The sequence below is a fragment of the Filobasidium floriforme genome (genome assembly GCF_021052385.1).
Source record: "Filobasidium floriforme strain CBS 6241 chromosome Unknown HD553scaffold_6, whole genome shotgun sequence".
NCBI classification, from domain to species: Eukaryota; Fungi; Basidiomycota; class Tremellomycetes; order Filobasidiales; family Filobasidiaceae; genus Filobasidium; species Filobasidium floriforme.
In genome coordinates, this window is record NW_025763627.1 from 1019246 (window position 1) to 1044383 (window position 25138).

The window sequence follows — 25138 nt, forward strand, 5'->3', positions numbered from 1 at the left end:
TCCTACGAGTTCCCCACCGGCACGACGATCAGGTCGACTTGCTTGTCTCCGTCTTTTGCTATGCTATGCTATGCACGATCTCTCGGGAAATTGTTCTAGATCGATATGATAATGTCGATCCAGTAATTGATTGTGGTATAGTAGTCTCGAGGTGTTGTTGATCACACAGGAGGATTCCAAGAGAGAGAAAGAGAGAGACGAGGGGAGAACGGCCCGACCGAGTTTCCCACGGAGAAGAGGATAGAGGGATGAAAAGGGGTCCGGTTTCAAACAGAGAGTCTAGGGATGAAAGGAAGGTGTCGAGATGATGTACCGATGGAAGGTTGAAAGATGTGGTGGTTGAGAGTGGTGGGGGTCGTTTGAGCAGGTGATTCGAGAGAGGCCAGGCCAGGAGAGTCGCGCGTTTCCCGATCAAAAGGGGAAAGAGAGAGCTAGAGCGGGGGCCGCGGTCAGTGCAGGTGGGTACGTGATAAACAGGAGGTGGACTAGGTCTGAAAGTGAACGGTAACGACGACGGATACAAGAGAGGAGGACTAGGCAGTACAAGGTGGTTGTAAACTCTCTGGATGCATGTTACGGCTGCGTTGGCTGTGTTATTCGCTCGGGGTGGTGGTTCGTCTACGACGTGTTTCGTCCAAGCGAGAGCTAAACCTAACCTAAGGAAACACGGGGTCACGCACGTCACGGCAATCGACATCAAGCAATACGTGTGCCCACACCAACGACATCGGAACAGAATTGATTGACACTGAACGAGAGGAATTTGCTCGTCTCAAATTCACGGATCAGATGCAGAAACGATTAATCGGAGGACTTGATGATCGAGTTTGATTACGCGGGCATCCCTTGTGCTCGCCTTCCCCGCTCTTGCGCTCTCTTTCGCCTCGTTTCGGTTCCGCGAGGCCATCACCGGTGGACAAGTTCAGTCCAGCCACTGAACTGGATGTAATCTATACAAGACCACAAAACCTCACCATCCTGCGTCCTGGTTATCTGTACGTGCGACTTCTTCCTCAACGTCACTAGCTCCGTTTCCGCTTTCCCACGCGCTGCGAAGAGTCGACAGAGGGAGTTAGCTCTAGCTCGACGACTTTGTAAACAAATCGTCAAAGTGATCCTCATATCATCATCATCCTCATATCGCCGTCCCATTCCTCGTACTTGACCGCCCACGCCATCGACATCACACAGGCTTATCATCCAAACTCTTCCCAGCCCACCACTTCTCCCCAATCACACAAAAACCAAAGCAGGACAACAGAAGGAATACAACCCGCCCACGATGGACTCCCCAGCATCCCCTTTCAACCTGAATCTGAACATGAACATGCACCATATGGTCGGGGACGAGAGCGACCTGATGGACGACCTCTCTTTGGGGGAACAAGATCGGTTGATGGGCATGGATATGGATGTAGGCAGTCCTAGTGTTCGGAGAACGGGCACGGGAGGTGGAGGTCGGCTCGGGGATGGGTTGAGGGGAAAGGAAGTACGAAAAGGAGCAGGAGTACGAGAGGAAGAGGAAGAAGGCGAGAAGGAGATAGTAGTCTTGCCCCGTCCCAAGTCTAAAGTCAAATCATCGAGGCTCTCGTTGTTCGCCCGACCACAAGATCAGGAGGAAGATGAGGACGAACAAGAGGACGAACCTCGGGATCGGAACCATCAGAACCCCCACACCAACGACGACTACATTGACGACGAATCCGAAACCGACCACACTCAAACATCCTCCACCTCAACCCCCCGCACCCACACCCACTCCCAATCACAGTCACAATTGCAAGGCCGAGACCGAGATCGAGATCGAGATCGGGATCAGCAAAAGCTCAAGGAATCGCTCTGGGAACTGAAAAAGATGGTCCAGGTGTTCGAGGGGTTCGAGACGAGTTTGAGAGCTAGCAAGGCTGGGAACGAGGTGAGTCTCGGTCGTTGTTGTTCTTCTTGTTTTTCGTCCGGGATAATGGTCGATTTATGGAATTCGTTAACTCACCATCGATACTTTTCTTGTTCACGCTGTCCTTTGCTGCAAATCTCACACTGGATCGACATGCGCTTGCGTGTTCTGCCGCATCCACCTTTGCGCACTCATTCTTTGCCGCAACGTCGATCCGATCTCGTGCCTGACGATCCGACCCGACCCGATAGAGACTAGCCGCACGGACGAGAGATACCGACTCCCTGTTGGATTCCTACATCCGGTTGTTGAGTCAGACGGAACATACCCAAAAATTCGTCCTGAACGAGAGATGGAAGGGGGTCTCCGAAGTACGTCCCCCCAGTACCAACATAAACCACTTTTACCGAAGACCTTGCTTTGCTAAGACCGTCATCTCTCCCCCCTCGTGCTTATCTCTCACATTATAGGACCTCCGGGCGATGGAAGAACAAACCCGTCAAGCCCGGATCGAACTCGAACAAGCTCAAGCGCGTAAAGAACAGGTGGAACGTGATCGGAAACGCGCCGAAGAGGAGGAAGAGGAGGAGAGGAGGCGGGCCTTGGTAGAGGCGGAGAATCGAGAGAGGATGACTGCGGGGCGTGGCAGAGGGAGGGGAGTCGGAGCTGGGGTTGGGGTTGGGAGAGGGACGGGAGTGAGAGGGAGAGGGGTTTTGGGTGCGAGAGGAAGAGGTGAGTCTTGGGGGTTCGTTCCCAGCGCGTATCTGCGGCCTCTGCCGTACTGATTTATGATACTGTGGTGTTGGACTTTCGTTGCCAGTCGTCAGCGGGGCTCGACCTACGACGGGCAACACGACGAGCAGTACGATCTCGGGGACGTCGTCGACGATAGGTGGCGGCCTGCGGAAACCATCTGGTACGGTGACGAGGCGGTAGAAGAACATCGATTTCTTAGTACACTCTGGGATTGTGGTCGTGTTGTATGGGTTGTATGGTATATTTGAATGGACGAAATCTGATGATGCATTGATTGATAGGTAGAAGAGGGTTTTGCTATCGACAGAGAATTCTGCTGCAATATGCAGAATGATGAAAGCGATCTCCTCCCAGTGTGTGGATGATACATATGAAGGCTACCAGAGTGGACATCAGCATCTCCGTCCAGTCTCTAACCCCAGTCAAGTTTTATTCATGGCTGTCCTTTTGTGCTCGAGTCTAGGGCTCGAGCGCCGTCGAATATGCATAGGAGCCTGTTCAGCAGCCCGACAGGATGCTTCCCAAACCCGGCTTGCATACTGATTGTATTATGCTATTCGTGATGAAAGGGTGTGTACATGCAGCGAGTCGTGATGGGTCTAGCGTAAGGTATGAATTATACAACCGAAAACTTGCGTAAAGGCACCGGCGCTCTCGACGGGCGCAGTCCAGCCTTGAAATGCACAATGTCATCAATGACGATGTTGCCGTCCCTAAGCTTGGCTTCTTTCTCGCCCGGGGCGACCTTGACAGTGTCGAGATCCGCCACTTGCTTGTCCAGGGCGGCCTTGTCTTCCTCACTCAGGTGATCAGCTTGTGCGAGACAGTCCCGAGCAAACTTTTGGATTTCAGGGAGACCCGGCGAGCTGGCCAGCAGGGCGCCGAGGTCTTCTTGCGAGACGGGCACTTTCTTGGCCACGAATGCCTCGATGATGGGCGTCGCGCGGGCAGGGTCGAACTTGACACCCTTGTAGGTGGAGCGCATGTGAATGCTAAGCTTTTTCCTGATCGGCGAGTTGTGGTGGACGCGGGACATGAAGAGGTCGATGATGTCCTGCTTGGGAATGCTTTTGGTGAACTCGGCGTCTCTGAAACCTGTTTTGCAGCGAGACAAGGTCGTGGTCAGGGATTTGGCCGTAGATGACAGATATGGGTCAGCCGGACTTACGCCTCTCGAAATCATAGTAACCATCTTCAACGGCGGTCCAGAATCTCGAGCTCTCGCCATGCAAGTTTTTAGGCTTCTCGAGCTTTTTGTGGATGACTCCCGCCTTGTGCTTTTCGTACTCTTCCTCGGACAAGTTGTCCAAAAATTCCTTCATGTAATCAAAGAACGCCTCTACTCGAGTCTCCAGGTAGACCGTATCCTTTTCGCTCTGAATCAGGAAACGCATACCCATGGTACCCGTCGACGCTCGAGGCAGGGCAAAGACGATGTAACCGAGCTGCTCCTTGGTTCGCAAGACGTTGAAAGCAGGCTCCGAGATGAGAGATGCGAGGAGGGAAAGCTGCGGCCTCAAGACATCGTCCTGAATGTCGCCAACTTCGCAATAGTACTCGATAGCCGAGTTGACTTCTGACGGGTTGGCTACCTCGATATTCCAGACGTGAGCCGAACCTGGGTCGCGGTAACGAGACACTTGAATCAGCTCATGGATCTAGCTGTCGAGCAGGAATCACGCTCACCCTCGGGAAGCAACATGGACCTCTCGCCGATCTTTTCCGATGCAGTGAGAACACGGGGTTTCAGCACAGATTCGACCATCGACTGAAGTGCAAGAGCGTTCTGCAAAAAACAGAGGTGGGCGCGATGAGCATCGCGTTCTTCCGCCGTGATATCGATAATGCGAAGATCGTACCTCCTTGTCCATGTTACCGTGAATCAGTCCCTCGATGTACATCCTCTCGAACATTTCCTTGGCGAACTGGTCGACCGCCTCGGGTGTACAGTCTGCAAAGGCAAGATATTAGCGACTGTTCTGCCGGAAATATTGGTCTCTGCGATAGTTACACTCTAGCTCTTCCCCCTTTTCTTGCATGGTCCACATATACTCGGATTCGGCGTAGTGAGCGTAGTATGAGACGAGTTGGTATGGCTCTTCCATCTTCATGTTCTGCCAACTGCGTCGGAGCTGGTGACAGACAGTCAAGATGGTTAGCTGGATTATCTAACGCGATATACCTGTTACGAGACGACTTCTCACCTGATCCCGGATCAATTCGAATCTAGACGGGTCCACCTTGAACGATCGCATCAGGTTCAACATCTTTTCAGTCATCGCCGGAAGCTTGTCATTGTAACCGACGGTCCCGACGGTGAGCGAATCCCCGGCGTAATCGATCGAGAATTGCAGACCCGCCAGTTCGGCATCATAGGTCTCTTCTGCGATCGAGTCGCGGAAGAGGTCGACAAAGAGTCTGGCGAGGACCGTGTTGCGAGGCGAAACCTGCAGTAAAGGACTGATCAGGAAAAGGTGCGATTAGTCTACCGAGAGTTCTCGCGTCAATTCGCTCATCTCTCGACTCACGTCTTCAGGGACAGGAACACGTTGGCTCGAGGGATCCAGAATCGGTCGTCCTTTTTATACCACAGCTTGGACAGCGGCGTATCCTTGATCAAATCCGGTACGACCTTTGGCTTGTCGACCTCGATCTTCTCGACGTCGAGGTTCTCCGGGATGAACGCGTTCTTGCCCGGCAAATGCAGCTCTGGCAGGGTCCCGTTCAAAGCCTCGTCGATGAATGTCTGGCTCATCTTGATCCGCTTGTACTTGGTCTCATAGATCGGTTCGGTGAGATCGAACGTCCCCTCGACACCCGGGGGCAATTTACGGGCGGACACGGCGATATTGCTCCGTCTAGGGTCCAACAGGTCGAGCGACCTTCGGATCTCTTCCGCGTCAAACTCCTCGACGAGCCATTGGGAAGAGATGATCTTTTCCCTAGGGACCGGTTGGTGCAGCTGACGAGCGAGGTCCGAGACGTAGCTCGAAGCTCCCCCACGCTCGACAAACCTGAATCCAATCTCGGCCAACGCCTTGATTTCGTTAAAGGCCTCTTCCGAAGGAGGCTGCGATTTCAGCAGGTGAATGTACTTGTACACCGCTTGAGCGACCTTTTCGTAGTTGGCTATCACGCGTCGTATGGGAAAGGAGAAAGTTAGCCCGGAGCGCGAACAAGCCGCCTTTTCACGTTCGCCCCAAGCTCACCCAATCCGTCCTCGGTGAGATCAACCGTCACCTTGAAAAGCTCGAACCCGCTGCTCCCATTCTGTGCTCCCGAACGCAGGCTGTTGACCCACCCCCGTCGCTTCAAGTAGGACAAGATCGATCCGGGCCCCTCGTGACCCAAAAAGTGGGCGAGGTACGAGGCGGGTTTCGACTTGTAAAAGTGTCGCTGATCCGGGAACGGGAAGGTGATCTCCATCCCTCGGGTATCCTTAACGGGGTCGACAAAGACAATGTGCTACGCAGACGATCAAGTCGAGATATATAGTAGCTTAGCAATCGCAGCACGCTTCCCACCCCTCGCAATGCTGAGACTTACTCCCATCTGTCCCTCTTCAAACACCTTGTCGCTGTACATGACCTTTTCCTTCCCCTTGTATTCCACCTTTTCGAACCTCTCCCTGACCCAGCCTTCGAGCGTGTCCAGATCCTCCTTTCCGAGGACGACCAGTTTCATCCGACTGGCACAGTATTCCTTCTTCCACCATTCGATCAACTCCGCTCTCGGGTCCCGATCTTGGGACTTTGGCGTGGTCCAGAGCGTCTCCAGAGAACCCGTCCCGAACTTGTGATAAGGATGTTCGGGGGAAGAGAGGTGTTTCTCCAACTGGTAGAACCGCCACATGTCGCTCTGCAGGTTCTTCTTGTGCTCCGAGTTGACGGCGTTGGCTTCCCGCTCGGTACAGTCTTCGGCAAAGAGGGGTTCCGAGAAGAACCCTGCGAACCTATCTAGGGCGCCCTCAAGAGCGTTCGGGGCGACTTCGAAGTAGTACTGCCGAGATTTATGGTGAGGCAAGATCAACGCCAGCTCGAGCCGGTCTCGATGAGGAGTCGCGAAAAAACTCTCACGTTGGTATTACAAAGATCCGTATAAGCGTTCGAATGCCCATTATGACTCGTCAAATACGTATTATACGCATTCTCTTTAGGGAACGTCTTCGTCCCCAAGAACATCATGTGTTCACAAAAATGCGCACACCCGGGCAAATTCGCCGGATCTTCCAAATGCCCTACTCCAACGTCGAGAGCTGCGGCGGACTTGTCTGCCTCGGGGTCGGAGATAAGGATGATCTCGAGCTTGTTGGGAAGGGTGAGGAGGCGGTGCGGACGGGTCTCGGTCGGGGGGAGGTAGAGGGAGGTTCGGGTGATGTTGGTTTCCGAGTTCAGGTTGGGGGTAGGGGCGGATGTCGAGCCGGAGGGAGCTGAGGAGCCGGACAAGTTGCTGCGAGGTGTAAGGAAGAAAGAAATGATACATGACGTCAGTTAACGAAACTCGGATATGCGTCGCCGTCTCCATCCTGTGCGATACGACCGCTATCTTCTATCGACATCCGACCGATTTTTGCCAGAAGAGGTAGATGCCCCGCCTACTGCCCAACAACAGGTATCCGAGGCCGAGCGCAAAGACTCCAACGATGACATCCTGCTGCGTCATGTTTTCGGTTCACGAAACCCTGGGTTCCGACCCCCGACTCCTACTGCCGGTCGATCTGTCTCTGTGCCCGACTTGCGACATCTCCCTCGACTCGGGCTCCTCTTGCTACACCTAAACTCTCAATCCGACACTGACCCCCAAGATTTCCTCCCGACGACGACGGAAAGTACGAGAACCACTAACCCAAGTACCGCGCTGGACACTGAAAAGTTCCTCCTCGTCCCCTGATTGAGCTGCGTAGTAGGGTGGGTCCGACACATGGCGATATGAGCCGTCGATACTGCTGATGTTGACGCTAAAGTTTGTTTCGCTGCTACTCTTGTCGAGCAAGGCGAGGAAGAGGTGGGTCTGGTGGTACTGGTGGTGGATACGAGGTTGCGTAGCGAGTGCGTGTTTATGGCCCCGAAAGTCTTGTTACTAATCCTAATGCCGTTAACGGTGTGGTTCGTGCTCGAAGTGCTGGAGATTAGGCGTTTGGATAGCCAGAGGGCGGTTGTCATTCTCTGCTCTCCCTCGCTGAAAGAAGAAGAGGTGGTAGAAGGACGTGGTAGAGCTGCAGTGTGTGTACTGTGTGGAATGGTAGCTGAGGCTGAGAATGCACCGCTCTTGTCTCCTCGCCCTCCTTTGTTCGATCGAACCGAATCTCAGCTTCAGCGGCGGCGATGACGAGTGGAACGGATCACGTAGAGTCTCAGTTCAAGACAAGGGTATGGTTTCATCTCGTCTCGTTCATAGCACTCGATCCTCGATCACGGTCATCATCAGTCACGGCTACAGTCTCGTTGATCTCCTTGACACGATCCTGACGATGCTCATACCACCGTCTTTTCACAGAGATCAGCACAGGTGCATCCATCCCGGTCAGCTCAAGAGCGAGCGATGGCGCGATAACGACGAGCGGTTACGAATCGTTTCAACGACGATCACAGGTATAAAAACGGACATCAGCATATTTGACCATACCAATATCGCTTTATCTCATGTCCGCGTCATCTTCATCAGGCGACGCGCAGATAAGCCAAAGTCGAGATTCGGTGCACCCCGGCCACCATCACACCATGCACCTCGATACCTTGATTCTTGGGATGCTGATCATCTGTCCTGACGCCGCCCATTGCACCTCACCACCGCTCGTTCCGAGATCCAATCCGTCATGTCCAATTCCACCTCTTCAGCCGTCCATCCGACGACCGACGCCGCATCAGCATCAACATCGACATCGACATCAATACCAACCACAACATCAACCCACCCGACCCCGACGTTGAAGCGATACGATGCCATCTTTCAAAACGAGCTCCAGCTCCAAGCGGCTCAGTATCCTACTTTCGAGGAAGTACCCGGTTGTATGACTCTATTGTGAGTCGAGGAGCTGTTACTGGCGATCAAGTCCAGGTCAGATCAGGTCGGGTCGGGTCAGCTAATGAGGTGGACCTGGTCGGTCGGGTTATGGAACGACAGTGACGAATTCCTGAGCTGTTACGGTACGTCCCCCCTAACGCCCACATGGGCGTTACCCTCTTCTCTCGAAACATCATCGCTCACCCTCATTCGGAACTCTTTTCTTTACCAACCCTCGACAGCCCTCGGCCCTCAACTCCGCAACGTCTACCGGCACGGCGCCCCCAAAGTCTGTACCACCAAGTTCGAAGACTTCAAATACTGCATGTCCCTAAAAAGCGTGGACGAGGAAGAACGGCGCAAGATGTGGATCAGGCGGAGGGCGGGGTGGTGGGCTGCAAGGAGGGTTGGGGGGAGCAGTGAGGATGTTTGGGATGTGAGGAGGTGAGTCATACTGTAGTCCTGCGTTTCGAAGTTTGCATGCATGGCAGGCGGGAATAAGGGCGGAAGGTTGATTTCCGGTCGTGTTGTGCATGTGAAGCGCACCGCCAGCGAATTTCCCACCGAACTTCGGGGAGAAGGAGGCTTCTACATCATCTACACCGACTTCGATGACGACCGCTACGACGACTACCTGAGCTGGACGAATGCGATGAACAGAGTCTCAAGATGACGGCCGAGCGTTGCCATAGAACTTGTCGCATTTAGATGCACCCTCACATACATACTCGAGCGAAATCGCTACGAGCAAGAAACTCCAAGACGAATCAGTCGCTTCAAAATGAGCTTGACCGGCTCATTTCCTCGCACCCGCAGTGCTTGTAGTCATATACCTTGTATATCCACCTGTGGCCTGTAGCTTGCTTTTGTGAAACGTCAAATTGCGTGTTCCGGTAATACTTGTGATAAATTCCAAGGTGATCACGATTGCGAGTCATTGGAACTCGTCTGATTATCGAAATGTCGAAAGGAGATCGGAATCTCGATGGAGGGTCGACAGGCTATCTTGTACAGAGTCTACGTGCTTAGCCTCGTAGGCATGCCGATAGTTGACAAGAAAAGGCGTTCGATCGAGAACAGAGGCACGGCAATCATGTCGAGGACGGTTCGTGATCCTGTAACAACGTCATGTTTCGACAACACTTTACAGCAGTTGATCTTGCACTTCGGCTCCAGCGTGTGCTCGTAGCTCGTAGACATCTGCTTTCACTTCGCTCGCAGTCGCAAGCAAAAGACCAAGAATCCGGCAGGGACAATCACGGATCGAAGGCGATGGATCTCGGCTTCATGAATTCTCTGCCTCTGGATTTGGGTTGTGGGTGTCGGTCTCGGGCGGGAGTTGTACGGCGTGGGTCGGGGGTGGGGGGCGATGACAAAAGATCCGAATATCACGAAACGCCCCGCGCAAGGGAATGCCCTCGATCGAAAATGGATCGGATCAAGATCAAGATCAGATCTGGTCTCTCGGTTCGGAAAATCTTTCCGGTATGGCCGCCGATAACGTATCATCTGATGATTCTGGTCATGGTACCATGGTGACGAACCCCCCTTTCACCACCCTCGATCCCCGACCCTTCGGCACGCCAAGACCGAGGCGAGGCGAGGTGGGTGGGGGGTGCATGGGCGCATGGGATTCATCTACCTCTCGTCCTCCACTATCGGCCGACTACGATACGGTACACGCTAAACCACGGCAAGAATGCGAAGAAGGAGGTGGGATTGGAATTCCCCGAATGTTCTTCCATGGTTTTTCGTGTTCCCGGTCAATTCGATTTGCCGTTTCTCTCTGTTCTTGACCCGGCCGCTCGGAGCCGAACGACCCTCTCTTTCCTCGCCCTCGCCCTCGCCTAGTCCCTGTTCATCCGGAGTTTTGGGTTACGTACCTGGTTTATCATCTCATCGCTATCAGATCGTCAGATCACAGATTACAGATTCAGGACTCGGGCTTTGTCTCGCATGTCTCGTTAGAACTGTCCATCCATATCAAGCTGCAGACTCAAAGGTGTAGCTGGTGTAGGCCCAATAGGGAAAGCGAGATGGATGAAAGCGCGTATGCGTTATCAACATCTCAGTCAGTCAGATCTCGCCTAGCAATCGCGTCTAGGCAGCAGCAACCCAGCTCGTCCCAAACAGGTCAATTGCACGTCCAAGGCATCCTACGTTAACATCACACCTCGATGACTTTCGACACCTTCAGACAATCGACATAGGCATCTTCTCTTAGGTAGAAGCAGGACACGGTATCCTTGCCCGATCTTAGCCGGTGTCATCTCAGTCGAAGGAGGGTCTCATCACGCACCCGTTCGCGCGAAGGCTTCTTTCTCTGCCTGCCTTCGGTGAACATCTATCGGATCTATCGATTACTACCGGCAATCAACCTCTTGAGGCAGTTCAACAAGGAGGTTGATATCGGTGGTAGCCTTCGCCTTGCCAATACCGTAGAACAGAGACGAGGTCGACAGTGAGATTCAAGATCTTATAGGACGAGAGCGGCGGATGGATCGATACCTCTTCCGGACTTGGCCCTCGCGTTTTGATTGACCCCATTCGACATCGCCGTCTCGACCTGGTCGCATCCATTCAACAGTCTGCTGCGACTCAGCGAACAGGGATCGAGGAAGACCTGAACAGCGCAGTGTAAAAAAGTAGAACGAACGGAGAGCAGGAGTAGGAGACCTCTCTGCTTCCTCACCCGGCATCGGGTTCTTTGACGAGGATGAACCCCGATTATGGGCAGTATGGCCAGGCGCAAGGATCGAACCAGCAACAGCCTGTGAGTTTAGCTTCAGGATCATGATAAGGTACCTCGATGCAGATGAGGTGGGAGGATCTGACGATTCTGGTTTGGGTGTCTTTCGTGATCTCGCTCGACTTGATCTTCTTTGTCGTCCATCTTACCGGGGATGCGAACAGAACTACCAAGCTCTGGCTCAGATGAATGGGTTTCCTACCAGTCAATTCGGAGCTTCCAATAACAACAGCAACAACCTCAACAATGCCGGAAACAACAGCGGCTCTCCAAGCCTCGGGCTGGGCAATAACGGCCTGCCCATGGGATTTAACCCGCAAATGTTCAGTCAAGCCGGTGGGAACCTCAACATGAACGTCGGTCAGCAACAACAGCAGCAGATGAACTCGAGTCTGCCGTTGTACCAGCAGACGCAGATGGCCACACTAGCAGCGTACCGGCAGGTACAGGCTCAGGCTCAAGCTCAAGCTCAGGCGCAAGGTCAAGGTCAGGGTCAAGGTCAAGCGGGTCAGGGGACGCTCAACCTCGGCGGGATAGGTCAACAGCCGCAACAGTCATTTTCACCCGCCATGGGTCGACAACAGAGTACAGGTGGACAACCGCAGATACCCCAGGGGATGATGAACCATCCGACCATGGTCAGGGCAATGCAGGCTCTCGCTTCCAACCCGATCGCTGGCGTGGCTGGAGGGATGAACAACGGTCAAATGGGCGGGACGGGTATGGGGATGGGAATGGGGATGCAGGCGGGTTTAGGGGCAGGAATGAACATGGGACTGGGAGGGATGCAGCAGCAACAGCAGCATTTCCAACAGCAGATGCAGCAGCACCATCAACAGCAGCAGCAGCAGCAACAGCAACAGCAGCAACAACAACAAGGCGGCGGAATCCAGATGAATCTTCAGCAGCAGGGAGGGATGGGTCAACCGTTCAGGGGCCAGAACCAACCGATGCAACCGGGTCAGAAACCTCAGCCAAGTTTCCCCGGAGTTGCCGCAGCGGGAGGGTCCAACTCGTCCCCGTCGCCGAGAATGAACACCCAGTTCACGCCGAACATGTATCAACAGCATGTGCCTCGACCGTCCTCAGCTGCGTCCCATCATTCTCAAGCCCAAACGCAAGTTCAAGGACAGCAACAACAGATGCCGCCGTCCACGCCGACTCCGCAGACGGGCTTTCCGCCGCAAATGGGGATGCCGACCAATATCAACGCTTCGACCCTGTTGGGCAAGCGAAAAGAACGCAGCTCGATAGGTGGGGTCGGGGCTGGTCCCGGGGCTGGTCAAGGATCACCTGGAACAAACATGAGGAATAAGAGGCAGAATACGGATGGCGGTGCGGGCCAGACGCAGCAGGCTCAGGGTCTAGGTCAACCGCAGGGGATGAATCTCGGTGGCATGATGCCTGGCGGTCAGCAGGGGATGAGTCAAGCGGGATTACAAGCGATGCAGCTACCCCAGGGTATGAACGGGAACGTTCCGCAGCAACAGCAGCAACTGCCTAGCGGGATGGCTCTTCCCCAGTCGATACCGATGCCTCCGAATTGCCCGTTTGATCCTCGACTGTTACCTTACATACAAGCGTTGTCGAACCCGAGCACGGCAGACGTCATGCGACAGAACCAGCCGGCGTTCTTTGCGAGCCTCGTCAAGGCTCACGAGCTGCTGAGATCAGGTGCGGTTGACCCCGAGACGATAGCGAGCATGCAAAAGTACGTGCAGCAGGTCGCCGTCCTCGCAAGGGTCCAGCAGCAACAACAAGCGCAACAACAACAGCATCAGCAGCAGCCGCAGCTTCCACAGCAGCAGCTTCAACAACAGCAGCAGCAGCAGCCGCAAATGCAGCCGCCAGCTTCCACACCTGCATCTTCTGGCCCGAACGGCGCGTCTGGCCGAAAGGGTCAGGCCGAAGGCAAACCCGCCAAGTCGCCTGCAAACCCGCCGAAGAAGGATGAGAAGAAACGTAGTCACAAGGCGAAACCGAAGAAGAACGCTGCCAACGATCTCAAGCAGCGGGAAGCGGTTGCTGTCCCCGCTGCCGCCGAGCAGTCAAATAACGCGGCTGCTGGTCCAAGTATACTGCCAGGTCCGGTAAATCCGGTTCATCCCATCAATGTTGCCCCTCCCCCACCATCCGCTCCATCCATACCAATAAAGCCTCCTTCCCCGGCGTACGAGCCGGTGCCGATCGAGTCTTGGCAGAAATACCGACATCCGACCCTCCCCATCATGCATCTGCAGCGAATACCAGATGAGCTCGACGAGATGAAGGATCCTACTCTAGGCGGTGCAATCCAACCGCTCTCTGACGGGACGAAGAATCAAATGCGGACGTGGATCGATCGAGATATCGATTACGCATCGGCTTGGGACGTACAGCGCAAGCAGATGAGTGAGCGTATGCAGGAATGGAGAGCCACTCAACAACCTGCTTGGTGGGAACACGACAAGCGGATGCCTAAAGCGAGACCAGCGACGGGGCTCGACTTGATCTGGCCAGTCGACAAAAACAATCAGAGGGACAAGAAGCGGATGAACGGCAAACACATGGCCCTCCGATTGTAGGTCGTTCGTTTGTGGAGGTCCACGACGCTCACTCGACTGATTAGTCTATACCTACACCGTCTGCAGTACGAAAGCGCAACTGCGAGCACCGGCGAATGTGCAGGATCGACTGATACCTGTGCGTATAGATCTCGAGCTGGATCAGAGCAGATTCCAGGATACCTTCATATGGAACGCTTCGGGTAAGTAATAGAATGTCATGCTTACCAAGTCCAGCAGACATTGATCCTGCTTGACCTCCACCTCAGACCCCCTCATCACGCCAGAAATGTTCGCGCAGACCATTTGCGAGGACTTTGATCTGCCGATGGAGCCTTCGCGGACTCGTATAGCGGAAACAATAAAAGAGCGGGTGCGAGACGCCGAGCAAGCCATCGTTCCGCAATCCACTTTGGCCGAAGTGGAGAGTGCCTTGACAGATGATGACGTTGAGTGGTGGAAGCGCATGCGGAAAGAAGCTCTGTCGCTCGATGAACATGCCGACGAGGATGACAGGCCAATGCCTGTTGAAGATCTGATGGTTGGGGATGTGGAAGGGTTACCTTACGATTTGCGGATTAGGATACAGGTTAGGCGTTGCGGCTGTTGACCGACTGCATACTGTCATACTAATTCTCTGCGCCATCTAGCTCGACATCATCTCTGGCGAAATGCACTTGACGGATTGCTTCGAGTGGGACATACAGTCAGAAACGACGCCAGAACACTTCGCCGAGGTGTATTCGCTCGAATTAGGCCTGAACGGCGAGTTCAAGTGAGTCTATCCAGATCAAAAGCCTTCGGCAAGGCGAGTCTGTCTAACACTGCCCATTCTCGCGTAGGACTGCCATCGCCCACGACATCCGGGAACAGATGCAAGCCTATCTCAAGTCTCTGACTTTGGTCGGATACGCGTTCGACGGTAGTCGCATCGCCGACCAAGACTTGGCTGCCGACTTTTTGCCCCCATTGAGCGAAGTGGTCCGTAACGATAGCAACTTGATCTCAACATATACGCCCTTCCTGACCGCCGTCACGGAGATGGACCAGCACGCGTTCGAGCGAGATCGGGACAAGGACAAGGACCGCAAGAAGAAGCGAGGTACTCGGGCGAGGAGGTTGGTCGCCCTACCAGATCGTGAACCCGTCAAGACGAATCGCAGCAGGATCAGCGGGGGTATGGACGAGAATGGTGTTCCGATCGTGCTTTCGGCCATTCCCAAGCTACCGCTGCCCATGAAGCCGACTCCGACGAGGACCAAGACGGCGCCGAGAAGGGCCGCTGCTATCGCCGCGAAAGCTAACATCACGACGATGACGAGCGAGTTGCAACACGACGATCATTCGGCGGCACCTAGTCCGGAGCAGAGCGTCGTCATGGCCGTAAGGGCTAGCAGAAGAAACCGTGTCAATACGGCTTCTCCCGAACCTGCCAAAGCCGTTGTCCAGCCTCCTATCAAAGAAGAAGTCGCAGGACCTGCTCGCCGTACGTCATCTTCTAGCAACATCCACACCCGTCCGGTGGACCCTCCGAAGGAACGTCCGCCTAGTGCGTGGACTTGCTCGCACTGTCATCGCCCCGAGGCTGTCTTGGATGACAAGAGACGGTTCGACGGACCGCTCGGACGACCCAACTTGTGTTCCGATTGTGGTAAGTCGGTATGACCCGAGTTCATGCGTGGCAAGGCGAAAACTGAAGAAACACCATGCGTCTCTTGTGCTTGTAACAGCTCCCCTCTTCCCGGTCGAGACGGCCAAGAGCAAGGAAGTCACCCCGCCGCCCTTCCAGGATGTCGCTTCGCCCGACTCGACGTTTTCGGAAGACGGTCCAGCTCCCGCATCGACGAGCCTCGCTGCACCCACCCCTTCGCCCGTCGTGCACCGACCCAGCGAGGTCCAGTCGCCCCGTGTGCCGTTGACGCCGTCAAGACCGGGCGTGGCCCTTCAACGGGTGACATCGGGAAGCGTGAGTGGGACGTGTGAATCGCTTCCGCCAACTAAGCCTGACCGTGCTTTCCATCTCCTTCGCGTATTCGACTGATAGACACCACCATTACCTGAATGGGTCAAGGAGGTCTTGATGCATTTCAAGCAGACGAGACCGCACGATCGTCTAGACCCCGTCTACCGTCCCAACGCTTCGGGCGACGAGCGGACTCATTGGAAGATGAAATGTCTCGATTGGTAAGTCTCATCCCATTCATCGTCCTCGGGAATCGCATCGCATTGTACATTGCGCTGATGGAGACGATGGTGTTTTTTCCTCCTTGTCGTGATATATAGCCCAGGCAAGGTCTATTCTTGTGAACCTTCGAACCTCGAGATCCACATGAAGAACCGGAAACATATCGACAGCGTGAACAAGAGGCTCCAAGGACGATTATAGACGCGTAGGAAAGCGAGAGTTCGACGTGGCATCAAAAAGCATCTTGCGCTCTGGATTGCATTACGGCCAGTACTGCCTGGCTACTTGTATGTATCATTTGTACAGACCATCAATAACGACGACTGGCTAGCATGACGACGACGAAGATACCGCTCCGATGTGGGAGGGGGTCTGGGGTCTCTCTCTTCCGAAGCCCCCGTCCGAGATCGTGGAGACTCCCTTATCTCTCGTTCCCGTGCCCCGTCGGAAGCAAATCTCTGCAACTCCGGGCGCCTCCCTGCCTCGTGTTTGGTTCGGGAGGTTGCGGCTGATTAGCAAGAGATCCGAGAGAGATCAAGGAGGAAGGAAGGGAAGAGCCGAAATCAAATACAACGACTGCACGACAAGTAACTGCTACTGAGCTACTGATTGGCAGCTTTGACAGCGAGAACAACCTCCACAACTTACCTCAAATCTCATTAAACGATGGCACAAAAGGTTCAATTCCAAGACAGACTGTCGACCGCGCTCCTGGCTGCCGGTTCGAGGCCCGAATTCGACCACCACAACGGGCACGGACACGGACACGACCACGGGGGTGTAGCTCATCTGCACGACGCTGCCACCGGAACGTGGACACCGGTAGAGCATGGACATACGCATGAACATCTGGAAAACCCAGGTGGGTACCGGTTCTACTTGGGACTCTTGATCAAGGAGTCAGTCGACTGAAATAGGGGCTGTTTAATCCATAATAGGGAAATATTCCGAGCGCAACATGCCCGATTTCTCTGCTAGGGATTTCGAAGAGCGAGCGTTTACTATCGGGATTGGAGGGCAAGTCGCTTTATGTGATCTCCGTGCGAATCTGCCCCGACTCAATCAGCTCTGCCGCACCGGTATGTCACCCATTCTAGTCCTGTCGGGTCGGGAAAGACCGCTTTGCTCTTGGCCTTGTGTCGGGCTTTCCGGGACGAATACAACATCGGTACGACCATTGGCTGGATTTATGCTGTCCATCCTTGACTGGCAAGCTCATCCTTACTACCTCTTCAACGCGCATGACAGCTGTGGTGACCAACGACATCTTCACAAAGGTTCGTATCCTCCTGCCATCCAAACCCGTTCCAATCGCATCGTTCTGATTATCGGCCCTACTCGATCTGCGCGACATTTCTCCTCGAAACTTCGCTATCTAATTATCGCGATTATCTTGCTCTCACACGGGGCCGAAATCGATAGGAAGATCAAGAGTTCTTGATCAGGAACAACGCGCTCGAGGATCAAGGTCGGGTCCGGGCTGTCGAGACGGGTGAGTCCCGGTCGAGTCGAGTCGAGTCGAGCTCCAGCCGAACAAGGCGAAGAACTGAACCATACGCTATATCCCGCCTTGTCCTTGTGTTTCCGTTCCTGTTCCCCCCTGGCAGGCGGTTGTCCGCACGCCGCTATCCGGGAAGACATCTCGGCCAACATGCACGCGCTGGAAGAGCTGCAGGGGATCTACGAGACCGAGTTGTTGTTCGTCGAGAGTGGCGGTGACAACCTCGCAGGTGAGTCTGGCGTGCCGAGTTGTTACGGGATCTAGTTGGCGAGAGAACGAGATCCTCGGTATTGATCTACGTCCTTTCGATATGCTCGACCTAGCAAACTATTCGAGAGAATTGGCTGACTACATCATCTACGTCGTGAGTCGCAAGGGGCATAGGGTGCTTCTTGAGCGATACCTGACCGACCTCAAATCGACAGATCGACGTGAGCGGAGGTGACAAGGTACCACGTAAAGGCGGACCCGGTATCTCGCAGGTGAGCAGACCATATGGCCACAAGGAGACCTGAAGGCTACGGCTGACACGACCTTTCCGCAGTCGGACCTCCTTATCGTCAACAAAGTGAGTCTTGGAAGCATCACATGCCAAACATTCCTCAGCGTCGCTGACGTGCTCCGCTCGTTTGCTCAGATCGACCTCGCGCCCTATGTCGGAGCTTCGCTAGACGTGATGAAGCGAGACGCCGCCATGATGCGAGAAGGAGGTCCCACGATCTTTGCCTCGATCCGTCACGATGATGGCGTGCAGGAGATCAAGGAGGCCATCCTCGGGGCTTGGAAAGTGAGTGGAGCTCAAGGTAAAGGTCGTCCGCTCGGCAACGCAAAGGGCAAAGCCAGGGCTTGATTGGTAATCGGGGCATACAACACATGACACTCGAAGCCAAGCGGTTTTCTTTTGTGCCGCATCGCTTGCATGCCGAATCGATCGCTTGCATGCCGAATCGATCGCGATGTGCCAAACCTCGGTGCAATTCATGTTGTTTTCATGTCGACGGTTCGGTTTACATGATGCTTTAATTAGATGGTTCTTTGTTCTATCCATTCTCGTCTACTCTCGCTTGCCATCGGCCCAGGTGGCGCTGGGTACACATGCCTCCTACGAATAACAACCAAAACAAATGATATCCCACCCGAGCGTCAGCTGAATGAATGCGTTTCCATATCGAATGCATTCCAAGCAGACTCCTGACTAACCTCGGCCTGGTGCAACGAGTTTTCGATCTCGGAAGCGGGAATGTCCTCTGCCTTTCGACCCTCGTCGGCGGCCTCCATCTTACCGCCCTCCTCACCCGAGCTAGAGCCAGAGCCGGAATCGCTGGAGGAGGAATCCTCGGTCTGGTTACTCATGGCCGCCTTGGGCACGTTGACGGACTGCAGCGAACGACGGCATCAAGGCATGAACCAATCAGAATCATAACCTCCGGAAATTCTTGGTATGCCGAATTGACTCGAGGCTCACCTCGGCGAGCTTCATGCTGGCCTGAGCGGCCTTGCCAGAGATCTCGGAGTCAGGGATATCTTCGGCCTTTCGACCTTCAGCGGGCTCGCTGGTCTCCTCAGCAGAAGGAGCAGGAGCAGAGGATTCCTCCTTGTCCTCGTTGTCATCGCTCGAGTCGTCAGTCTTCTCTCCCTGTGAGTTACCGGCGACGAGTATTCGGGTCTGTCAGAGGAATGACGTCGTCATGAAGGGACGAGGGTGGTTGGACTGACCTCGATGCTCTTGATCGCACGACCGGAACCCTTGTGTACGGACTCGGCAGAAGTGTTGGTCTAAAGAGGGTGGAAGACGTATATCCAGTTCTCGATCAGCTACTAGCTACACCGACAGCCTGTTCGTAGGTCGAAACTGACCAAAGTGGGCGCATCCTCCGGGGTGACGTTCTTCTCGGTCGAATCCGCAATCTTCATGTTCGAGGTCGAGTGCACGGCAGCCTCTGCAGGCTTGCCTCCGGACATCAAGAGATAAGCGGTGATGGATCCAAAGACGGCGGCGCTGCCCATGGCCCAGGTAGCATCTCCAGCAGGAGCCTTGTGGGATGAGGAAGAAGCGTAACGACGGGCTACGGCTTGTTGGCGGAAGGCAGCGCCGGCAGAGGTTCGGAGGGCGGTTCGGAACATTTTGTGAAAGAGAAAGAGACGATTTGAAGATGTAATTAGTTCAAGAGTTGCAGATTGTGAGAAGTATGCGAGAGGATCGAGGGAGATGTAGGAGTACAGGAGTAGAGATGGTCGAAACCTTTCTGTCATTTGCTGGCTGGCTGGCTCGCTGAGCCCAATTCGCGTAAGCCGGAGCCGGAATCTTTCGGGGAGAACGGGTTCAGGAGTGACGTCACGGTCTGGGTCACGGCAATCGGAACAGACATCGAGGATAATCGACCGGCAGAAATCCATACAAGGGCAGAGGGGGGCATCCGTTCAAGATCGCAAGTCACAATAGGGGGAAATCGAATTATATCACTTGGCTTTGCGCTCAATACTCAGGCGGTTTACATCGAATCAGAAAAAAGCCGGACAAGGGTCGACGGCCATCGATCATGTGTCCGATCGCCATCTCCTTTCTCGGCGTCATCGCTTCTACACTTCCGTCCATCCGTCAAACGATCCGGTCCAATCGCTCTAGCTGTATTGGCGACCGTCTTAATATTTGAGGATGATGTACAAGGCGTGCTGTAGAGATAAAGGAAGAACGGGGTGTCAGATTCTCTGTAGTGCGGGGTTTTTCCGACCAAAGGAGGCCGACTCACGATGATACCAGGAATGTAACCTATATATCACACGAAGAAGGTGAGAAGAAGCAAGTTCATCAGTAAATCGGTTCATCAGTCTCTAAAATGGTGTTGTCGATTCTAACCCAAGATGGTCAACAAGATGTTGCTATGCGGGAGAAATGCGGAAAGTCAGCTTTCATCCTCGTATCGTATCGCCATGAAAGGTAGAGTTTCGACGTACATGAAGAAGTCGGCGTTACATCCACGCTCACTGTGAAGGGGCAACGTGAAGGTTCAATATCAGCAAGTTATCCTCCAGGTGCATGACGCATCCTCCCCCCTCGAGCCGAAGAGTTTCTCGCCCAGACTCCATCAGTCCTGGTAAGGATGCTCACATGAACACTCCGAGAGGAGGAACAAAGATGGCCACTGTATTATCGGATTCGATCAAAGGTAGCGATAAGGATCAGTGATCGATGCACGTGTTCAGGTTTGATGGCTGGATGGCCAGGACAAGGACGTACAGATGATCTTCAAGATGTCGCTTCCGGTGAATGCCCTACGATAATGAAGAACCAACCCAAAGTAATGAGTATGAGCAGGATTGGCGTTGTGCTTTTGGACAGGTCGGATCTTCGACGTCTCGCTTCGCGGATCTCGCAGCTTGCAGAGCTTCATCGAGAACGGGACGCGATCCGGCCTGCCTAAGCACAGAGCGAGAGATGTTGAACTAACATGGTGTTGGATTTCGTTGATCGAGTGAGTTTGATGAGGAGGGTTCTAGGTGAGGTTTCCGAAGATAGATGAGATGAAAAGATGTAGATGAATACGGATATGAATGCTGCTTTGGGCTGGCGTCAGCTTTGCCTCGCTAGGCCTTGTGGGCTATATAAACAACAACGGAGTGCTTGTCGCTGAGCCAATCAGAAAATGACGTCACACCCCTCCGTCCCTCTTTCGCGCGCGCGTCCGACGGGACCGCAGCGAAAGGCTATGCTGCGAGAAATGTAAAACCTCGAGGGGCGAGGGGTTTACAGGGGGTAAGGAGGATCGTGTTACAGCACCCGGCGCAGCCCAATCCCATGCTTCACCTTGGAAAGATACGTCTACTGTAGGTCGTCTTCGTTTGTTTGGCTTGGCTCGGATGTCGGCATCTTTTGGGTCGTCTTGCGTCTTGGATGGCGTTGGGGGACGACGTCGCCTACGCGCCTAGAAGCTGGAAGAGTTCTTCCGAAACTCGTGCCGCAAGCCCAGATAGTTGCGTGATCGATAATATATGATCACCTGATCCCACTGAGGTCTACAGATCTACAGCGCCGTGAAATGTGTCAGTTCAGGATTTTATGTTCCCGGCCGCTTCGATCGTCTTGGAATGACTGTTTCGTCTATTCCAGAATGCAAGTGCGATTAGAGGATAACCGCAGCGAAGAGGCTTTGATCGGAAGAAGGTCTGGATAAGCGATGTCCCCGGCTCTCTCTGCAAGGCTGCCCGCAGTCACGATATTCGACTACGCAGGGATCTTGACTACGAACTCGTTGATTTCCGCCTAGGATCTCATATCGGCGTCTAGACGCTGTCTTTTCATCAATTCAGCGATAGAGTTTTATGCAATTCTTCCTGCGCGTACCGTTTGCAAGCGGAATGACGTTTCGGTGACATCCACTTGAAACACGGTCCGAAACGATCAAGCTTCAACGTTTGTTGCCGAGTTCGGGAACGGGATATCCTCGGATTTTAATGCCTTTCGATGCCTCATATCTGGCTAGTCAGAAGGTCGGACAAGAATGTCTTTCGATCGAGTCTTTTCGGATGCAATAAGACAGGTCAGGATATGTAGCGATTATTGATCTTCTGAACCAGAGAAATACTTGAGTAATTCAGTTCCACGAACAGACGCATGCTATACGCAGGAGTGACTGAGTATGTATTCGTCGTGCGGATAGCGACAAATGTTTCCTTCGAGTATGTCCTCCTCCATTTGCGATACTGTTCAGATACTCTTAAATGAACACTGAATCACCGCTGGATCTCAGCACGGACAGTACAGTCGGACCATGGTTGGGATATGGAAGAAAGGATGGACAGGATATGAATCGATGTATGCGCAATTGCGGCGAATCCGATGGCAAGATTCGGCGTGCAAATCGATGTCACCTGTTGTTGAACAAAAACTTTCAGCGATATCCTAGCAGACCGTATGGTCAGACGTGGAGGAGATGCGTCTCTCTACGTCCAGATGCCCTCTCCCTTCCATCAATCGTTCCGAAACATTTCGATTTGCGAACCGGAACCTTCCCCTAAATGAAACAGCTCGTTCCCGGAATGAGATCCATTGTATTCTGATCAACGTCCAACCGGGACTAGGCGATTTCCAATTATGCTTGCCGTTGGCCTTGTGCCATACGACACTTCGAAAGAAGCTTGCTAGACGGCTCGAACTGGGAATTACGCCTACATCGTACGGGTCTCCAGCGTCGCAGCAAGTGACACCCCTCCAACTCGATATCTCGCCAGGGCGAAACTTTGACTTGGCGAGAATGGACATGATGATCAGTCCTACGTTAGTGGGATGACGGCACGGTCATACAATTCAACAGGAATGCTGAAGACGCGAACCTTCTGCACAACCGAAATCTTTGATGCGATGATGAAAGCATAACGTTTACAAGCCGACGTGGATCCATCTGTCTCGAACGTCAGTAATATTTGATCGCTTAGGCTAGGCAATGTTCATTCGCAAAGCCGAAACTCATGTCGCAGGAAGACCGATATATCTGGCCTCGACCCGCCTCATTGGACTCGCTTCGCGACATTTCCCTGCAAAGAGACATTCGAGCTTCACACCGAACCTTAAGAGCCGGACGGTCGAGGCAACTGGAAACGAAATGTGATGCAATCTCCTGGATTTCGGAACGTATAATCTCGATGTCCTCGCCGATGTCATCGCACAACCACCCATTTCTACCGCGTTCACCTGAGATGATCATGGAACCGAACGGTCTATGGCTGGCAACTTGTATAGACGAGAAGTGATACGTGGCACATTCAAGCTCTTTCGAAACGACACCGCCGCAAACATGAGTGTCTCCTGCTGCGCAAGTGCGTCTGGTTCACAGACTACTCGCCGTCAAACGTTGTGCCATCACCATCCGTCTCAGGTTCGAAACCCGTCGAGAAAGCGGAGGCTTTTCCTCTTCGATGAAAGAAAGGAGGATATCGCGCGCAACTAAAAGCGCGCCCCCGTGAGAAAGCGCCGATATCGACCCAAAAAATGCGCTTAGCGGAAACTTCTCCCCTCTTCCTCCTTCCTCGCGCGCTCACGGCCCACGCTGCTCGTCGGGCTCCCAGAGGTCGATGATCTCGAACGACCTGTAATCACGACTTCAAGACGCCTCGTAACAATTGCTAGCCTTTCGCTCACCCACTTGGAAGAGACAACTTGAACGGTCGACATCAGCAAGTGAGTATACCTACGTCTGGTTCAGGTCGGTCGGTCCGGTCAAAAGGAAAAGGGTCTAGGTCAGAAGGCGGTATCAACTGGGGAACGGGAACGGCGGTCAGGAAAGACCTCGCACGAACAGCCTAGTCGATTTAGGATGATCTATCCTTGGACGGAGCAGCAGGCGATAGTTTATGGCAAAGGGAAGGGAAGGACGAGCAAGATGCGTTGATCTGCGCAGGATGGAATCGGAGTTGGAGGATTGCTGCAGGCCATGGAGCACAGGACGACTCGCACGGTGACGACACTCGACTCGGGCAGGCTAGACGAACGACGAGAATCGAGACAGCATCTCGTCGTCCGTCGGAATGCGGACGGAATTGACGACATTCCCGTTAATCTTTGGCAACTACAATGTCAACCCAGACATACGACCAACTCAAGACCAACGCCGACCCATACCTGCGCCTAGACCTAAACCCAGATCTTCAAGACCTAGACTTAGACCGGTCGACCGACCTCGCCCAGACCCAGACTGTCCAGGATAAACTTTCCTAACTTTTCAACCTCTGCCGCTCTTTGTAGAAATGGCCTCTTCAATCCCCATCGTCAAGAAGCGAACCAAGACCTTCAAGAGGCACCAGTCTGACCGATACCACGGTGTCAAGGAGGCATGGAGGAAGCCGAAGGGTGCGTCGGAATGCCCTGCAACGATCGAACCTGGCATGCCCGACACGGCGACTGACGGAATACCATATCGATTTTGATGCTTGACAAAATAACAGGTATTGACAACCGAGTCCGACGAAGGTTCTCGGGTCAGACCCCTATGCCCAAGATTGGATACGGATCGAACAAGAAGACCAAGCACATGATGCCCAACGGTTTGAAGTCGGTCGTCGTCTCCAACCTCAAGGACGTGAGTAGGAGATTTCGCGTCGGGGCAAAGGAGGATGTTAGGAGTAGAAGGTTAACTCGATATGCTTGAAACTATAGTTGGAGCTCTTGTTGATGCACACCAACAAGTACGCCGCTACCATCGCCCACAACGTTTCTTCCAAGAAGAGGATCGAGATCTTGGCCCGTGCCAAGGTCTTGAACGTCAAGTGAGTCGAAGCATCATTCGATATCAAAGGAATGCACTGTTACTGACCTTGTGCGCTCGTGCCGCAACTTTTCAGGGTCACCAACGCCGCTGCCCGTCTCCGAACCGAGGAGGCATAAGCGGATCGCTGTTGATGATAGGGACGAGAGCGGGTCGATCGTCATCGGGGCAGAACGATGGGGTCGACCGGAACGATCATGTATATGGGGAATGGCATATAGAATCGTTCGACCATATCCTGATCATCT

At 53.7% G+C, this 25138-nt stretch overlaps 8 protein-coding genes across 8 annotated transcripts; 5 read left to right on the plus strand and 3 right to left on the minus strand.

Moving 5' to 3' along the window:
- The first annotated feature begins 990 nt into the window (after positions 1-990).
- HD553DRAFT_348973 (DASH complex subunit Duo1-domain-containing protein) lies at positions 991-2934 on the plus strand. Its single transcript, XM_046183425.1, has 4 exons — positions 991-1915; positions 2146-2265; positions 2365-2626; positions 2715-2934. The coding sequence occupies exons 1-4, from the start codon at positions 1283-1285 to the stop codon at positions 2828-2830; spliced, it is 1131 nt and encodes a 376-aa protein (XP_046038262.1). The 5' UTR covers positions 991-1282; the 3' UTR covers positions 2831-2934.
- A 242-nt stretch (positions 2935-3176) lies between these two features.
- On the minus strand, positions 3177-7999 carry HD553DRAFT_294182 (Metalloenzyme, LuxS/M16 peptidase-like protein). The gene is made up of 11 exons (XM_046178456.1): positions 7496-7999; positions 6727-7099; positions 6197-6649; positions 5860-6115; positions 5179-5779; positions 4855-5110; positions 4662-4782; positions 4510-4601; positions 4337-4436; positions 3819-4268; positions 3177-3745 (listed from the first exon to the last, which is right to left on the minus strand). Exons 1-11 carry the CDS (start codon positions 7810-7812, stop codon positions 3267-3269), a joined length of 3498 nt encoding a protein of 1165 aa, XP_046038263.1. The 5' UTR covers positions 7813-7999; the 3' UTR covers positions 3177-3266.
- A 401-nt stretch (positions 8000-8400) lies between these two features.
- On the plus strand, positions 8401-9645 carry HD553DRAFT_308342 (uncharacterized protein). The gene is made up of 4 exons (XM_046179532.1): positions 8401-8671; positions 8774-8796; positions 8896-9097; positions 9195-9645. Exons 1-4 carry the CDS (start codon positions 8466-8468, stop codon positions 9289-9291), a joined length of 528 nt encoding a protein of 175 aa, XP_046038264.1. The 5' UTR covers positions 8401-8465; the 3' UTR covers positions 9292-9645.
- Positions 9646-11123: 1478 nt separating this feature from the next.
- Positions 11124-15769, plus strand: HD553DRAFT_200644 (uncharacterized protein). The gene is made up of 6 exons (XM_046177097.1): positions 11124-11426; positions 11567-13962; positions 14033-14148; positions 14215-14534; positions 14596-14720; positions 14788-15769. The coding sequence occupies exons 1-6, from the start codon at positions 11370-11372 to the stop codon at positions 15608-15610; spliced, it is 3837 nt and encodes a 1278-aa protein (XP_046038265.1). The 5' UTR covers positions 11124-11369; the 3' UTR covers positions 15611-15769.
- Positions 15770-16529: 760 nt separating this feature from the next.
- HD553DRAFT_308353 (urease accessory protein UreG) lies at positions 16530-18586 on the plus strand. Its single transcript, XM_046179533.1, has 10 exons — positions 16530-16992; positions 17069-17147; positions 17228-17298; positions 17379-17407; positions 17553-17622; positions 17738-17860; positions 17955-17995; positions 18057-18113; positions 18176-18199; positions 18269-18586. The coding sequence occupies exons 1-10, from the start codon at positions 16797-16799 to the stop codon at positions 18479-18481; spliced, it is 903 nt and encodes a 300-aa protein (XP_046038266.1). The 5' UTR covers positions 16530-16796; the 3' UTR covers positions 18482-18586.
- Positions 18542-19823, minus strand: HD553DRAFT_308357 (uncharacterized protein). The gene is made up of 4 exons (XM_046179534.1): positions 19489-19823; positions 19348-19407; positions 19097-19267; positions 18542-19008 (listed from the first exon to the last, which is right to left on the minus strand). The coding sequence occupies exons 1-4, from the start codon at positions 19753-19755 to the stop codon at positions 18775-18777; spliced, it is 732 nt and encodes a 243-aa protein (XP_046038267.1). The 5' UTR covers positions 19756-19823; the 3' UTR covers positions 18542-18774.
- A 248-nt stretch (positions 19824-20071) lies between these two features.
- On the minus strand, positions 20072-21186 carry HD553DRAFT_308361 (putative cation transport-related protein). The gene is made up of 7 exons (XM_046179535.1): positions 21081-21186; positions 20870-20904; positions 20741-20774; positions 20587-20616; positions 20489-20511; positions 20382-20401; positions 20072-20304 (listed from the first exon to the last, which is right to left on the minus strand). Coding segments are annotated over exons 1-7 (174 nt in total). The 5' UTR covers positions 21083-21186; the 3' UTR covers positions 20072-20274.
- Positions 21187-24372: 3186 nt separating this feature from the next.
- On the plus strand, positions 24373-25009 carry HD553DRAFT_269547 (ribosomal protein L32e; the record flags this gene model as incomplete). Its single annotated transcript, XM_046177621.1, has 4 exons — positions 24373-24475; positions 24571-24704; positions 24782-24891; positions 24967-25009. The coding sequence occupies 4 exons, from the start codon at positions 24373-24375 to the stop codon at positions 25007-25009; spliced, it is 390 nt and encodes a 129-aa protein (XP_046038269.1).
- Positions 25010-25138: the final 129 nt, after the last annotated feature.

What these genes read in the sequence shown, in the direction of transcription:
- HD553DRAFT_348973 (XM_046183425.1), top strand. Translation starts at nt 1,283, where the DNA reads ATGGACTCCCCAGCATCCCCTTTCAACCTGAATCTGAACATGAACATG. An exon ending in CTAGCAAGGCTGGGAACGAG is followed by an intron (nt 1,916 to 2,145) that starts GTGAGTCTCGGT and finishes CCGACCCGATAG; the next exon opens with AGACTAGCCGCACGGACGAG. An exon ending in GATGGAAGGGGGTCTCCGAA is followed by an intron (nt 2,266 to 2,364) that starts GTACGTCCCCCC and finishes CTCACATTATAG; the next exon opens with GACCTCCGGGCGATGGAAGA.
- HD553DRAFT_294182 (XM_046178456.1), bottom strand. Translation starts at nt 7,812, where the DNA reads ATGACAACCGCCCTCTGGCTATCCAAACGCCTAATCTCCAGCACTTCG. An exon ending in TTGAAGAGGGACAGATGGGA is followed by an intron (nt 6,116 to 6,196) that starts GTAAGTCTCAGC and finishes TCGTCTGCGTAG; the next exon opens with CACATTGTCTTTGTCGACCC. An exon ending in GTGTTCCTGTCCCTGAAGAC is followed by an intron (nt 5,111 to 5,178) that starts GTGAGTCGAGAG and finishes TTTCCTGATCAG; the next exon opens with TCCTTTACTGCAGGTTTCGC.
- HD553DRAFT_308342 (XM_046179532.1), top strand. Translation starts at nt 8,466, where the DNA reads ATGTCCAATTCCACCTCTTCAGCCGTCCATCCGACGACCGACGCCGCA. An exon ending in CCCGGTTGTATGACTCTATT is followed by an intron (nt 8,672 to 8,773) that starts GTGAGTCGAGGA and finishes ATGGAACGACAG; the next exon opens with TGACGAATTCCTGAGCTGTT. An exon ending in GATGTTTGGGATGTGAGGAG is followed by an intron (nt 9,098 to 9,194) that starts GTGAGTCATACT and finishes GTGCATGTGAAG; the next exon opens with CGCACCGCCAGCGAATTTCC.
- HD553DRAFT_200644 (XM_046177097.1), top strand. Translation starts at nt 11,370, where the DNA reads ATGAACCCCGATTATGGGCAGTATGGCCAGGCGCAAGGATCGAACCAG. An exon ending in AAACACATGGCCCTCCGATT is followed by an intron (nt 13,963 to 14,032) that starts GTAGGTCGTTCG and finishes CACCGTCTGCAG; the next exon opens with TACGAAAGCGCAACTGCGAG. An exon ending in GGCCTGAACGGCGAGTTCAA is followed by an intron (nt 14,721 to 14,787) that starts GTGAGTCTATCC and finishes ATTCTCGCGTAG; the next exon opens with GACTGCCATCGCCCACGACA.
- HD553DRAFT_308353 (XM_046179533.1), top strand. Translation starts at nt 16,797, where the DNA reads ATGGCACAAAAGGTTCAATTCCAAGACAGACTGTCGACCGCGCTCCTG. An exon ending in CCAACGACATCTTCACAAAG is followed by an intron (nt 17,408 to 17,552) that starts GTTCGTATCCTC and finishes CGAAATCGATAG; the next exon opens with GAAGATCAAGAGTTCTTGAT. An exon ending in TGGCGGTGACAACCTCGCAG is followed by an intron (nt 17,861 to 17,954) that starts GTGAGTCTGGCG and finishes TGCTCGACCTAG; the next exon opens with CAAACTATTCGAGAGAATTG.
- HD553DRAFT_308357 (XM_046179534.1), bottom strand. Translation starts at nt 19,755, where the DNA reads ATGTTCCGAACCGCCCTCCGAACCTCTGCCGGCGCTGCCTTCCGCCAA. An exon ending in CGGAGGATGCGCCCACTTTG is followed by an intron (nt 19,408 to 19,488) that starts GTCAGTTTCGAC and finishes CACCCTCTTTAG; the next exon opens with ACCAACACTTCTGCCGAGTC. An exon ending in GTGCGATCAAGAGCATCGAG is followed by an intron (nt 19,268 to 19,347) that starts GTCAGTCCAACC and finishes GGTAACTCACAG; the next exon opens with GGAGAGAAGACTGACGACTC.
- HD553DRAFT_308361 (XM_046179535.1), bottom strand. An exon ending in CCTCCTCTCGGAGTGTTCAT is followed by an intron (nt 20,617 to 20,740) that starts GTGAGCATCCTT and finishes GCCCCTTCACAG; the next exon opens with TGAGCGTGGATGTAACGCCG. An exon ending in CATCTTGTTGACCATCTTGG is followed by an intron (nt 20,402 to 20,488) that starts GTTAGAATCGAC and finishes TGTGATATATAG; the next exon opens with GTTACATTCCTGGTATCATC.